Source organism: Rhinolophus sinicus, chromosome 2 (genome assembly GCF_057876585.1).
Source record: "Rhinolophus sinicus isolate RSI-liver-muscle chromosome 2, RSI-T2T, whole genome shotgun sequence".
Classification (NCBI taxonomy): Eukaryota; Metazoa; Chordata; class Mammalia; order Chiroptera; family Rhinolophidae; genus Rhinolophus; species Rhinolophus sinicus.
In genome coordinates this window covers 6,915,364-6,929,465 of record NC_142502.1, presented here as the reverse complement: position 1 = coordinate 6,929,465, position 14,102 = coordinate 6,915,364, and the positions used below count along the sequence as shown (strand labels likewise).

Below are 14,102 nucleotides of genomic sequence, written 5' to 3'. Positions count from 1 at the left end.
GAACCTTCCATTGTAAAGATATACTGAGGTCTGACAATTAAGTTTGCGAACTTGTTGCAATGATGTTGTTAACCTTTTTTGATATCAGAATGATTACTCATTATGAATTTTACCAACTGGACAGTTAACCAAGTTTACTATTTGGGAGTGCTGAAAAGGCTGCGTGAAAAAGTTACACAAAAACGACCTGAACTTTTCACCAACAATTCATGGCTCTTGCCTCAGGACAATGCACCAGCTCACACAGCACTGTCGGTGAGGGAGTTTTTAGCCAGTAAACAAATAACTGTATTGGAACACCATCCCTACTCACCTGATCTGGCCCCCAATGACTTCTTTCTTTACCCAAAGATCAAGGAACTATTGAAAGGAAAACATTTTGATGACATTCAGGACATCAAGGGTAATACAACAACAGCTCTGATGCCCATTCCAGAAAAAGAGTTCCAAAATTGCTTCAACTAGACACTGACGTCGGTGCATAGCTTCCCATGGGGAGTACTTTGAAGGTGACTGTAGTGATATTCAGCAATGAGGTATGTAGCGCTTTTTCTAGGATGAGTTTGCGAACTTAATTGTCAGACCTCACATTTTTCTCCTTATTAGGTAAAAACACTTTGAGACAAAGTGAATATTCTGGTTTGCAATAATTCTTCACCTGGTGGCTTGAGTATCCACTGAAGATCTTTGCCTGTATCAATTATGACATTGGAATTGAAAAAGATGACCCTGAAGGGGAGCAGAATATGCCACTCAGAAATGTGACACTTATTTTGAGCTGAAGGCAATCAAGACCCAGCAGACTCAAGAAAAACTTTTACCTCTCCCATAACTGCCCAAAAGAAGTTAGATAGGGGGCCTGGCTTAGAAAGAACTATCACCGGAGATAACTATTTAATCTGAAAGACTTACCTGCAGATCAAGACAAACATCTGATTACCAAACACCTGCTCTTCTTATGGTCCTGTGAATTACCCTCCTCCCCTATGAAGCCCCAGACTACCTTTGCGTGTCATATTTTTATGGAGCTGCCGTATGGAGAAATTAGTTTTTCTCCCGTTAATTTGTTTTATGTCAATTTAATTATTAGACCAGCCAAAGAACCTCGAAGAGTAGAAGGAAATGTTTTTGCCTGTACACATGCTTCCTTCACGCCCACAGTTGGACATGTGAGTGCTCCCTTTGAGCCACTATTGTCACACTTTCCTTCGGTGGGTTGTTGTTCTCTTTGGCAGTACAGCGTAGTGGCTATGCCACAGGCTCTGGGACGGTCTGGCTTCCACTCACACCCTGGCCTTTTCATTTACTAAATTCATGACGTGCAAGTCATTTAATCTGTGCCTCATTTTCCTTATCTGTAAAATGGTGCAATAAAGATACCTGTCTTGTAGGATTGCCTTAGGATCAAATGAGCTAAACAAAAGCACCAGAATGTTGCTTGGCACATAATTACCTGCTCAATAAATGTTAACTCTTCTTGAATCATGATTATTTGTATGTGTTTGAACTCCAGCTTTGCCACATCTCAAAATATCTTTGGATGGGTTACTTAACATCTCTGTGCCTCCACACCTCATCTGGAACAAGGTTCCCACCTCAGAGGTTTCCAGATTCAAGCTTGCTAAGTGCTAGCAGTCTGGTAGGAGTAGGTATTAAATAAAGATGAGCTGTTACCATCGTGATTTTTCTGTATGTTCTATTTACTTTAAGAGAAGGTAAATTGAGTTCAAGTCTTTTCGGATTTATCTTTTCACTTTCACTGTGCTGAGCTCAGAGATATTCACATAGTATGGGGTCAACAAAATATTTGAACAGAGGAATTAATAAAGCTTTGTTGAGTGGCACTCGCTTGACAGTTACACTTTTGCCTCCTGTGTTTCACATTCCTGTATTTGTGCCTTCTTCCTCTTTGGAAAATGCCCACGCCTGGGAAATAACACTCCCACAGAAGGTTGTGAGAGGCGCTAAGAGGCAAAAGTTGGGCGGCCCCGCACGCGGCTCCGCTGTTTGACTCAGTAGGGCGGGATCCAGAGCGTCACGGCTGTGCGATGGCATTCACCGCTGGGCACTTGAGTCTAAGCCCTCTCATTTCCTCCACGTCTGTCCGTCGAGGTTGGGAAATGGTTACTCAAAGTTGGGGAGCGCCCACGTGGCGACCCAGAGTGCCCACTAGGAGACACTGAGGTCGGGGCTGGGTGCCCAGAGTGGGCAGCAGCCCACGAAGGCCTCCGCTTGCACCTGCGCCCGGGTGCCCAGCCGCGCCGCTTCCTGCCCCGCGCGTGGGGCGTCACGTGACCGAGCCTGGGCGGAGCCCGGCGGGCGGGCGGGGATCACCTGAACAAGGCGGTCATGTGAGCGGGGCGGGGGAGGGGGCGGTGCCGGGCGGTGGTCACGTGACGCGGTTCCGGGGCCGCTGCAGCCGCCGCCGAGCCCAGCCGAGCCGAGCCGCGCGCCCCTCGGGCTCCTGCTCCGCTCCCGCTCCTCTCGCACTCCTTTCCGTCTCCGCCCTGGCGGCGCAACCATGTCCCGGGCGCGGCCCCAGGCAGCTGCGCGCCGCTAGCCCTGCGTTCGCCTCGCAGCCCGGGCCCGGAGAGATGGGGGCCGCCGCCGGCGGGAGCGCCCACCTGGGGCCCGCGCCCGCCGCTCGCCCGCCGCGCTCCCTGCTCCTGTTGCAGCTGCTGCTGCTCGTCTGGGCCCCGGGGGCCGCGCGGGCCCAGGGCGCCGAGTTTCCCGAGCTGTGCAGGTGGGTGGCCCGCCCGGGCGCAGGCTTCGCTCGCGGTGCCCCGGGCGCGCGGCGGGGCTGGGTGGGGGGCGGGGGCGCTTGGGGGAGGGGCTGGGGTCCCGGAGTCGCCGCTAGTCCTGGCTTGGGTCCTCTGGTCCTCGAGGGAAAGTTGCCCGCATGGTGGTGAAGGAGGAAAAGACAGAGGGAGGGGTCGTGCCCGCGGGCGGGGGCGCGGGGGGCGCGCCGTCCTGGCGCTGGTCTGGGGCGGGGGCCCTGCTTGTCCACTTGTGGTTGTCACTAAGTCCGGGGCTGCTTTGTGTGCGAGCGGCGGGCCGCCGCCACCCGACCGGGTGACACACTGCGGGCACCCTCACGCCCAGCGCCTGCCCTCTCACAGCGGAGCGCCTGCGAAAGTTGGAGGACGCAGGAACTACAGCTTTGCTTTGTTCCCACTCCACGTTTTCTCAAAGTTCCACCAGCGGGCCTTGGAGGGGCCCCTAAGTGTGGAAAGGCTCACCCGCACAAATGGCCCCGGCGTTGAGGTTTTGGTTTCAATTGCTGATTGAGTTCTTCCATGTGGGTTTTTCATTTTATCTTTAAGTAGCTTTCCTGCAGAAGGCGACTCTCCCCCTTTTTTTTTTTTGTTGGGGGACTAGGAGGTGGTCATCCTGTATTGTCTTTCAAGACTTCACCCTTCACTTTTCCAAGCCTCACTTCCTGTCTAGTTGCTCACATGATGTCATTGTCTCGTATGGATTATTCTAGTGGAGTCTTTTGCTCTGGGAACCATGATTGTACAATCGCTAGTCCTGTCGAGGTCTCTTCGTGTTCTGCGATGGCGAGGAGTCCCGGGGCTGGGGAACTGTCAATGCCGACAATTTTCAGACCAACCTTCTCTGGACAGTTTAGGATGATGGAAAATCCAGCTTTTATTTATTTTTTAAAACTTTGGTAAAAAAGGAAGAAGGATGAAAAAGTTCAGTAAGACTAATGAACAGTCCACAGTTGCCTCTGGCTCCAGCAAGTTACTTCTCAGAATGAAGTTGAGCCCACTTTTAGCTGAACTTTTAGTTTGTGGGATTCTTATTCTTCCCTTGTATCATAAGAGATGGTCTTATTAGTACCCCCACGTTCAGAACTTGCAGAAATTATTATCCTACGGAGAGTGAGGCTGAGCTCACGGTAGAAACTCTTTGGAAAGACCCATATTCTTTTCCCTTTTTTGGAAGGGGAGAGGGTAGCAGGAGTGAGAGTTTACTGCACATTGGTTTATAGGCCAGTTAGCTGCTCTAAGATACATAGTTACTCAAGTAATGAGCACGACAGGGAGAAAAGGGCGGCAGGCTGGCTGCAAGCAGACATTGTTGAAAGGAGGAAGTTTTGGAATAATGGCTGCTGCGCCCAACCATATCTCTAAGAAATTAACCCAACTGGGCTAGTGGTTTTGAAGTCTTGGTCTTGTTTGCAAATTGGATTTATTTCATACTTGTTAAAGTCGAAGTGGCCACGTGGGCAGACCCATACGCATGGCTGCTGCTGGAGGCGGCCCTTATTTTTGCATTAGGTTGGTCATCGCAGTGCCTCTAACCTTCGATCGTTAACTTCATCACCAGGTGGAACACAGTCTCTCAGTGTAGTAGAAAATGGCCTTTGTATCGTTAAATACTTCTCCCTACTGTCATATGCGGGCATAACGTAGCAAATGCTAGCGTGCTTTGAAGGGTGATATGCCTGGGTAGTGTGAGACATGTGCCCTCTGCGGTCTGAGAATAGCTTTAAAGTTGGTGTGTTTAATTTTCCTTAGGACAGCAAAGCCCCCAGTCAGTTCACAGGGCGTGCACACATTTTTCCCCCTCGTCTGTTACTGCTCTGTGGTTTCACATTGGGACTTCTCCAGAGCCATATGTGATCTCTTTCTACCCAATACCTGCCAAGTGAAGTTCTTCCTATTTGTTCCTGTTTTAAATGGATACTTTGGCCTAAATACTTGAGACTTTTTTTTTTTTTTTTTTTTTTTTTTTGGTGGGGGAAGTGTGTGAAAAAAAAGCTGTGTACTTTTTTGAGATAACACTGGCCAAAAGTTCTTTAACTTGAGCACATATTTGAAGAGTGGGAATGTTAGCTGATCAGTTTTTAATCCAGTATGAAAAGTTCTATGAACTATCACCAAAGCAGGATGTGTTAAGCTGCCTTTTTATTCCATCGCTGGGTGTCCATTTGGCTGAAATGTAAACAACTCACCCAGGTCTCCATTGTGAGTGTGAAAAGTAGCCTTCACGAATGTCACGGTTGGTGCAGCTTGTCTATGGCGGCTGTCCCTGATAGACTCAGGGTCACACTCCAGTTGTTTGTACATTGGTTGTTTGTAATGTGGAACCCATTTTTCCACTGAAGTTGTCTCACTCATTGTGGTTTGGTGCCCAGGGCAGTCCCCAGGAACCCGTCACCCAAGACACATGTTTGGAGCGCCCAGACACTGTCTGGCTTTAACTAGAGCCCTAGTAGTACATTCTCAATGCCTCTAAAACGTGGAGGTGGATTTCCGGGGACACCACCCCTCCCCTAGAACCTGAGAGGGGTTTTTCATCTGCTATCCCATAGGACCAACGGAAGTCCCAGCCTGCCTCTGGGGTGCCCGCAGGTGGGGGGCAAAGCTTTGGGGCCAGCTGTGGCCCTGACTGCTCGTGGGGTAAGAGTTAAGAGTGGTGGGCAGGCGTGCAGTTCCTGGCACCGTCGGTTGTCGGGAGAAACTGTTCCAGCAGCAGCGTGAACTCCTTTCGTGCACATGGAGAGAACAGGCCTCTCTGCTGCTTGTGCACTGAAAAGCAGGGACCACACAAGCACGATTCCCAGGATTCCCAGGATAGTCTTTCTAGCTCTACGTGGCACTTATTTAAAGTGCTTGTTCTCTGGAGTGTCTCAGTCATGTTTTCTAAGTGTCAAGAGGATTGCCGTGCCAGGTGAGAGTCCTGTGCTGTGGAAGAAGTTGGTGATTCTTCATTATTCAGCTGTTTCTCGGGAGGTGGTGTGCTGGCAGGAAGGACTGTTTCCTGAGGCCAGTATGACCGGTTGGGACAGGCACATGCAGAGGTCCTGAGGCCAAAGGACTGAGGAATTTCTGAGGGTCTGAGGGGCTGGACTAGTGGAGTGGGGAGGGGGCGCAGAGGTCAGGCCACGGGAAGTCACCAAATGTGACCAAAGTGCCCTCTGTTTGTCAGCAGCTTTACTCATTACTGTGTGAGTTACACTTTCTAAGATGCTATCTTACATACATAATAGGGTGAGCTTTTCCCCTTTATTTAGGTGTTAACATCCTTAATGAGTGAGGTCTTAACAGTTTGTACTAGTTATAAAATAATGCATTGGGCTGGCTTAATTTAAGTAGTTAAGTACTTTAAAATTTATTCAGAACCAGTTTTCCCCCAATTGTTTGGGTATAAATCCTGGAAGTTTTTTTATTATATCGAGGACAAGAGGAGAATGAAGCCAGCTGGGAGCTGAGGTTGGTTTAGTTGTCGCTAGGTTTTTCTTTTCCTTGCGATTTTTCCGAAGGAATAATGCTTATATGCGTAATTTGGGCCACATGTTAAACCTGGATCACATCCGTTTGTGTGTGGACATTTCTTGCAACAATAAGTGTGTAGAAGCCCAAGATTGTTAATTATTGGTATGTTAGATCTCATGCATTACTTCTTAGAACAGCTTCCTGACAAATTCCCAGGCATTGAATTCCTGATGGGGCTGTTTTATCAGTGTTTCACAGAGGGATTTCTAAAAGATGGATTGGAAATGGGGTTTTCCGCAGTAATCCCAAACCAATGTTTTCTAGTGTAAAATGGATACATTTTATTACTGAAGGGGAAGAGAAACCAAAAATATAGAAGCAGTATTCAAAAATGTAGCTGCTTATAGTAAAAAACAGGTATAGTGTATTATGTACTTTTGCCTAAAAACTTGTAAAACTACTTTTTAACATTGATTACAATATTTTTGCTTGGAGAACAAGCAGGAAAAATGAGTTCGAGTATTTTATTAAATGACACTGTTGAATGTGAATTGATTTGAGGGAAAACCTTGAGGAAGGAAGAGCAATTACTGGCCTATTTGCAGCTACTTTGCCTCACAGTTGGATGAAACTGGTGATGTTGGAGATTATAGATTTGTATTTGGCAGAGATGAGGAAGAAGTGCTTGACGATCCTTTAGATGTTTGGTTCATCGGTGAGAGAAGAAAAGCATTTCTCAGGTAGAGCAGAAATCAGCAAATTATGGCCCGTGTAGTTTTTGTATGGCCCATGAGGTAGGAATGGTTTTTGCATTTTTCAGTGGTTGAAAAAAAAGTCAAAAGAAGAGTAATATTTTATGCTATGTGAAAATGATACGAAATTGAAACCTCTATATCCACAAATAGTTCTATCAGAAAACAAACAAACAAAAAGGACGGGATTGAGAAAAATAATTCAGATGGTCTCATCTTTATTTTGTTGAGGGCATGTAAAACTGTATTGTGCTGGGCAGAGAGAGTTCAACAGGGTCGTAGAAGTGCAACCCATGGCAGAAAGTAGCTCATTACTTTGCAGGTACTATTCTTTTTATTTTCCTCCTCTTTGTTGTCCGAGGAACGGAGACTTCTGGGTTGTGCCCTCCCTGATCATGGGTGGTGTTTGAGGAGGTAGAGGAAGCTGAGGTTGGATATACTCATGGTCCTTTGTGTTGTCCTCATAGCTGACTCAAGACCAATGAGGGAGAAAGGCCTGAATTTATGTTAATAGTGTCTCCTCACCTTTAATCCTGGCAAGGTGACACAGGATTCATTTATTCTCCAAATAGTTCTTAAGCATTTCTGAAGCAGAGGGGAAAACTGGGAGGGGCCAGAGGTGGAATGGCGACACCACAGATGGAATGTCACACTGGGATCCCAGAAGACTGCTGGCCACCCCTGCTGTCCCCGGAGATGGAACAGCCGTGAACCCTCCACCCCTTGTTTTTGTTAACTGTAAATAATGTCATCTTAGTTTTGATTTTCTCTTTGATCCAAGAGTAATCTAGATGTTAGTAGTTTTTGGCTGTTATGAATAAAGTTGTTGTGAATATTGGTGTATAACATTTTGTGTGGACGTATTTATTTCTTTTTTGGGGGGACGGAAGGAAGATGCCAGAAAGGTGAGTGAATGTTTAAGTTTGTAGGAGCTGTCAAACGATTCAGAAGTGGTTGTTTTACATTCCCACCAGCGAGAGTTCCAGTTGTTCCATATCCTGTTAACACTTGCTCTTATCAGTCTTTTTAATTTTGGCCATTCTAGTGGGTTTGCAGTGATATCTTCGTGTGATTTTAATTGTCATATCCCTGCTGAGTCACGATGTTGAATATCTTTTCTTTGTTGGGATGCCTGGTGATGAACATCTTTCATGTGCTTATTGATTATTTAGCTATGTTTTGCAGTGTTGGTTAAAAACAATCTTTTGTCCCCATCCCTTAAAAAATTTTTTAGGGGTCATCTTATTGCGTTTTAAGAATTCTTTATGTATCCTGGCACAAGTCCTTTCTTAGGTATGTGTGATATGTGTTATAACTATTTTTGCCCAGTCTTTGGCTTGCCTTTTTGTTTTCTTAATATTTCCTTTGAAGAGCAGATGTTTTTAAATTTTGATGAACTTCAATTTATCTTTTTTGTTTGTTTTTAACGGTTTGTGCCTTTTGTAGCCTAAGAAATCTTTGCCTACCCCAAGGTTTCTTAACCTCAGCACTACGGCCATTTGGGCAGGGCAATTCTTTGTTGCAGGGCTGTCCTGTGCGTTGTGCAGTTAACCGGCAGGCCTAGCTTAACAGCAGGCCCTACCCACCTGGTGCCGGAAGTACCCCGCCCCCACACACACCCAGCTGTCACAAACAACAATGTCTTCACACGTTTTAAATGACTCATGGGGGACAAACTTACTTCTATTTGAGAACCACTGGTCTACTCTAGGGTCAAACAGATTTCCTCCTGTGATTGTTTCTAGAAGTTTTATAGTTTGAACTTTATGTTTCACCCTATGATCAATTTTTTGAGTTAATTTTTATGTGTGATGTGAGGAAAGGGTGAAAGTTTCTTTGTTTAAATTAGTATATCTAGTGCTGTTTACTAATATGTAGGATGCTTGCAGCTGTTTTCAAGTGAGATTGGGCTGTAGTTTTCTTCGCTGTGCTGTTCTTGGCTGAGTTAGTATCAAGCATATGTTTGCTTTGTGGTAGCTTTTATAGTATTTTATATGCTGTGTAACAGTTTTTATACAGGATTGACATTTTTCTTAAATTTTGGTAGAACTCGCCAGTTAAAACCATCAGGGCCTGGTGCCTTTGTGGAGGTAGATAGCAGTGAAGGGGGAGTTTTGATTATGGATTCAGTTTTATCTGCTTTATTTGGCTTTCCTGCTTTTTTCTTGAGCCAGTTTTGGTAATCAGTATTTTCCTAGAAAATTGTCCTAATTTTAATGATGTGTTCACATACAAATATGTAGCAAGGTAGCTACTCTTATACTTTTTGAAAATACTCTTTGTATCTGTAGGTATATTAAAAAAATCCTGATGTTTATTTGTGCACATTTTCCACCTTAATCATATTCACCAGATATCTACCTTTTTTACTTAGTTTTTTCCCAAGAAGTAGCATTTTGTTCACCATCTCTAGCACCATTTATTTTTGATTGTATTAATTTCTGCTGTCTGTTAGTAACTTCTACCTCATTTTTCCTTTTCTAGTTTGAGTTGAAAGTGTAGATGTTTTATTTTAAGTCATTTTATATGATTAAGAGATGAATTTAAAGCTGTATGTTTCTTTGTCCTGAGGACCATACTATTCATAGGTTTTGATACAGTTTTTAATCCTTCAATTCGAAATATTTCCTTCTTGGACCTAAAAGTTCTAACTATTTCAACTTCCTAGACTCACTAATTTTTAAATAATCTTCCCTCCGTCCTCCCCACCCCATCCCTGCTAAATGTATTTTTTCCCTCATCGTGGCTGGTAAATGTGGTAGAATTTGACATTTTCCTGTGGCCTAGCACCTAGGTTGCTAGTGTTTGGAAAAAATGTTCTCATTTTTCATCAGTTGTGCTGTTCGGCTTTCCTTTATTGTAACTTATTATTTGTCCTGCTTGATTTGCCTTTTATACTTTGTATCTGGCTGCCCCTTTGGACAGGGCGCCAGAAGAATGTCTTTGTGTCCTGTCTCCCAGCTTAGCAATTCTGTTGTTTATAAACCCTTCAACCTTTCTGTTGTGTCTTTTTAATTTCAATAAGGTCTCTAATTAACGCGTACTCATAGCCGCCTGTTGTTTCTTCATGGATGCCCCTCGGAAGATGCTGTAAAGTTTTGCTTGGTTGCTGTCTTCATTCTCCTTCCGGAGGCCCAGTTTCTTTGTTGGAGTTTCTCATCTCGTTTTCATGGTGTTGGTGCCGTTGTGGCCACTGGTGATTCCCGAGTGTGCTCCTTGCAGTAAGGCTCCCTTGGAACATTTGTTGCCTCTCTGTGCAGCTGTGTGGAGTCGGGCTGGAAGCAGTTGTTGGAGCTTGGCTCTAAATTGTTTCTGGGGAGGCTGGGGGATGGGCAGGGCGTTCCTCTCGCTGGTGTGTCTTTGTGGCTGGCCTTCCAGCCTTAGGTGCTTTTCCGCCCCCACCCCCGACCCCCAGTATGACCCCCAGCCTGTTCCTGCCAGGACACAGCTGCTCAGCCCCTGTTGATTGCGCTTGGCAAAGTGCAGTGTGTTCCGCCTGCAGCTGGAGACGAGCGGCATTATTGAGTTGGCTGTGGCAGATCACTTCTTTTCTCTGGATCACACTTTCCTCCTCCAGAGAGGTGGGAGTGGAGGGAAGTCGCTGTGCTGGTTTTGAATCCGGACTCCACCCTTCACTCGTTGTGAGGCCTCAGGCAACTTAGTGACCCTCTGAGGGCTTGATTTCCTCCTGTGTCCAATAATGTTTTTAGGATTAGTATGAGAATTATTAGACTGCGGGTTAGGTGGCTGGCCCGTGCTCATTGTTCAGAAATGGTGGGGGTGGCAGCGATTGCTTTTTCTCTGTCAGTTGGGGTGCCGCATTGTGAGATCAGTGATGGTTTTAGCCTGTTGCTCTGCACCCAGGTTCCCGTCAGCGCGGTCGGGCCTCTGCTTCAACCAGAGTGCGTTTCTTCATCTGATGCATTGACACTCCACGTAGGAATCCTTTGGAGAAAGCAGTGTTTCCCTCGTTTAAAAAAGTTATGAAACCACGGGACTGTGTGATTCTCGGGGTTCATTTTGCATCCAAAGTTCTGTGGTTCTGAGGTATGCATCCTTCAGGATTCCTTAAGTTGTGAGCAGCAGAAAGCCCAACTCAAGTTCCCTTAAACAAGGAGGAGTTTGAGGAGAGGAGGTGTGGGGTTTGGGCGGGTGCCAGGGGCCATATGTCAGGGCCGGCCCCAGGCCCTTTCCTGCAGTTTCCTTGGCTTCGTCCTCCTTCCTGTTGTGGCTGCGGCACTTCTGTCGGAGTCAGAAAGTCCCAGCCGGCTCAGCATGGGCGTCAGTGGTCAGAAGGGGCTCCTGCCCTCACTTAGACCTCACTAGGCTTCTTTGGAAGGAGGGAAGGGGATGGGTGATGGGTTCTGGGGCATCTGTAGTCGGTGGGAATGGGACCGAGAGTGCAAGACGATGGGATGACGTGAAAGCACTTCATGAGCTTGCTCCACTTTCGTGTACAACTTAAAACAGCAGCTGCTGCTGGTGAGGTTTTTGAGGTGCCCAGAGCGACACGTCATATGCCTATTTTTGTATTTGTGTTAACTGACAGGGGCGGTCCGAGAGAATCCTCCACACTCGGGGAAATCCCGGGCCCTGAGACTTGCCCTTTAGATCAGCTAAGAACTCTGGTGGGTTTCCCTTTTCCTTCCGTGTGCTTAGATTCCTGGGGCCGCCAGCCTTCAGAAACACAAGGAGGGCAGCTTGCTCAGGGCCAGGGAGCAGATTCCTAAAAGTATTTCTGTTCATGGGGCCAGGAGAGTTGGAGGAAATCAGAGATTGTGAAAGTAGCAATCTCAGTTTTGTTTTAGGACATGGAGAGGGAAGACCAAGGAACGTGGAAACAGTGAAAAGTGGCTTTTGCAATTCAGTTGCCGGTGGGCGGCCTGGGAGGAAAGTTTAGATGCTGTCTTTCAGTCAGAGCCTTTGTGCTCTGATACTGCAAATATTCTTCACACACGTGTGCAGAGTGCACGTGGAGAGCTCGGCCAGGAGGCCACTGACCACTGGATTTTGATTGTAAAATTAATTTGTTGTAGGTTATCTCTACTCTGAAGTCAGTTATATGTTTCAGAACGCTGTTGTGTACTACGACACGCCGTGTTCTTTGCCCCTGGCGTATACACAGAAACCCAAACCACTGGAGTGGAAGCGCTAAAGGAGTGGGTTCCTAGAAGTGACAAGGGTGCGTCTCCACTGAGTCACCCTTAGGTCCCTCAGGCTCCACCCTGTGCTGTCTGCTGTAGAAATGTTGCCACGAAGTGAGAAGCCGGCACGGCTCTCTCTCCTGTCTTTTTATAGTAGGTCCCTTACAGGGGGCAGTGGGAGTTACTGGCTTTGATTGACATTGTGAGGCAGGAGGAGGGGCGGTGGGGTGGGCGGCTCTATACATGGGGTGCGTGATCCCAAGGCTGTTTTGTAAAATGACATTTCAGTAGAGACCGTGAAGGATGTGAGGGTGTGAACTGTGCCCCTAATGGTGGGGGTGCTGTGGCAAGGAGCATGGCTGACATGGTTGGGAAATGGCTCAGGGGGCTGTTGTGGCTGGAGCAGCATGAGTGACGGAGAGAATGGAAGGAGAGGGCTGGACAGTAGGCAGAGAATGAGCTGGGGGCCCGGCCCGTAGGCCATTATAATGACTTGCTTTTCTTCTGAGAGAGGTGAGACCTGAGAGAATGGGGAGCCTAGGAGGGATGTAGGGGAGGGGTGGCCCACGGGGGAGGCTGGGATTCTTGGTAGCCAGGTAAGAAATGATAATAGGTTGGACCAGGGTTGTAGCAATGGATGTGGTGAGAAGTAGGCAGATTGTGGAGCTGACAGAATTTGCTGATAATTGGTTACAGGATGTGAGGAGAGAAAGAAGAGAAAGGATGACTCTTAGATTTTTGATCAGTGCAATTGAAAGAATGGAGTCGCCATTTTCAGAGATGGGGAGGGCTGTGGGAAAAGCCCCTTTAGGGGGAAGAGAAGCCGTTTGGCTTGGCCATCTCGATGTTGAGATGCCTGTTAGACATCTGAGTGGGGAGATCGAGTGGGCAGGTCGACCTGTGCCTTTGGGTTTAGGGTTGTGCTGTGGGCTGGGGACGTCTGGGAGCTGCCATTGTGTAGATGGAAATCCACTGCTGAGGTGCTGAGGGAGTGATGGAAGCAAAGCCTGAGGTACTCAGTTCTTAGAGGTCTCCCAGATGACTGGAACCAGCAGAGGATGAGAGCCAAGAGAGTGGTGTCCCAGAGGAGGAGACTGGTCAGCCGTGTCATGCTGTGCATCGAGTAACACGAAGACCTAGCCTTGACTGGTAGATTTTGCATGAGGAAGTCTTTGGTGAGGATGATGGGGATTTTGGTGGAGAGGTGGGTGAAAGTCTGGTTGGATTCGAGGGAGAGTGAGGGGACAGGAGGACATGAGAAGGAGACAGTTGGTCTGGACCACCCGTATGAGGACTTTGCTCTAAAAGGCATCAGAGACGTGCGTGGATGGGGGGTTAATGGAAAGTGTTGTAAAAAGTGGGATGGATTACAAAAGGTTTGTATGCTGAGGAGAATGCTGTGGCACAGAGAGAAAAATTGGTGATCCAGGGAGAAAGGAGAGGAGGAAGGAGAAGAGAGGAAACAGAAAGTTTGTGGGAGTGCTGTCCTCAAACAGCGGAGCAGGGCACAGGTTCAGGGTGAGCCTCAGCAACGGGAGGGAAGGCAGAGCGTGTGAGGACGATGCAAGTATGTTGGTAGACCTGATGGACATGTGGAAGTTTCTAGTTCAGTTTCCTCAATGAACTAGGAAGCAAGATCTCCACTGAGGGTAGTAGTCTTTTCTCTTCAGGCTGTGTTTAAGTTGGTGAGCGACAGTGTTTGCAGATCATTCCGTGAAAGTGAGGGACATATTGGGGCTCAATGAATGTTCCTCTTGTTCTTTTTGAAAGCCTTTAAGGATTAGATGAGATAATGCTATTCCTTTTAAAGGAACGCGTACAGGTGATGCCTGACGTGGCACGACAGGAGTGTGCTGTGTGTGTTTCCTTTTCCCCGTGGGGTGTTGGGTGTTGCTGAGCCCCGCGTGCCAGTCTGACATTTGACCCAGCACCTTCAAAGCAGGCCTTTCTCCTGCATCACCTCATCACCCAGTGAGGAG

General features: G+C 47.2%; 1 protein-coding gene across 1 annotated transcript in view; it reads left to right on the top strand.

Annotated features, from left to right (window-relative positions):
* Positions 1 to 2,396: 2,396 nt before the first annotated feature.
* The window catches only part of IGF2R (insulin like growth factor 2 receptor), a 98,685-nt gene continuing 86,979 nt past the window's right edge, over positions 2,397 to 14,102 (top strand). The window contains exon 1 of the mRNA XM_074333775.2: positions 2,397 to 2,743. Within this exon, the coding sequence (XP_074189876.1) occupies positions 2,595 to 2,743 (149 nt within the window). The 5' untranslated portion in view covers positions 2,397 to 2,594. The remainder of the gene's footprint in view (positions 2,744 to 14,102) is intronic.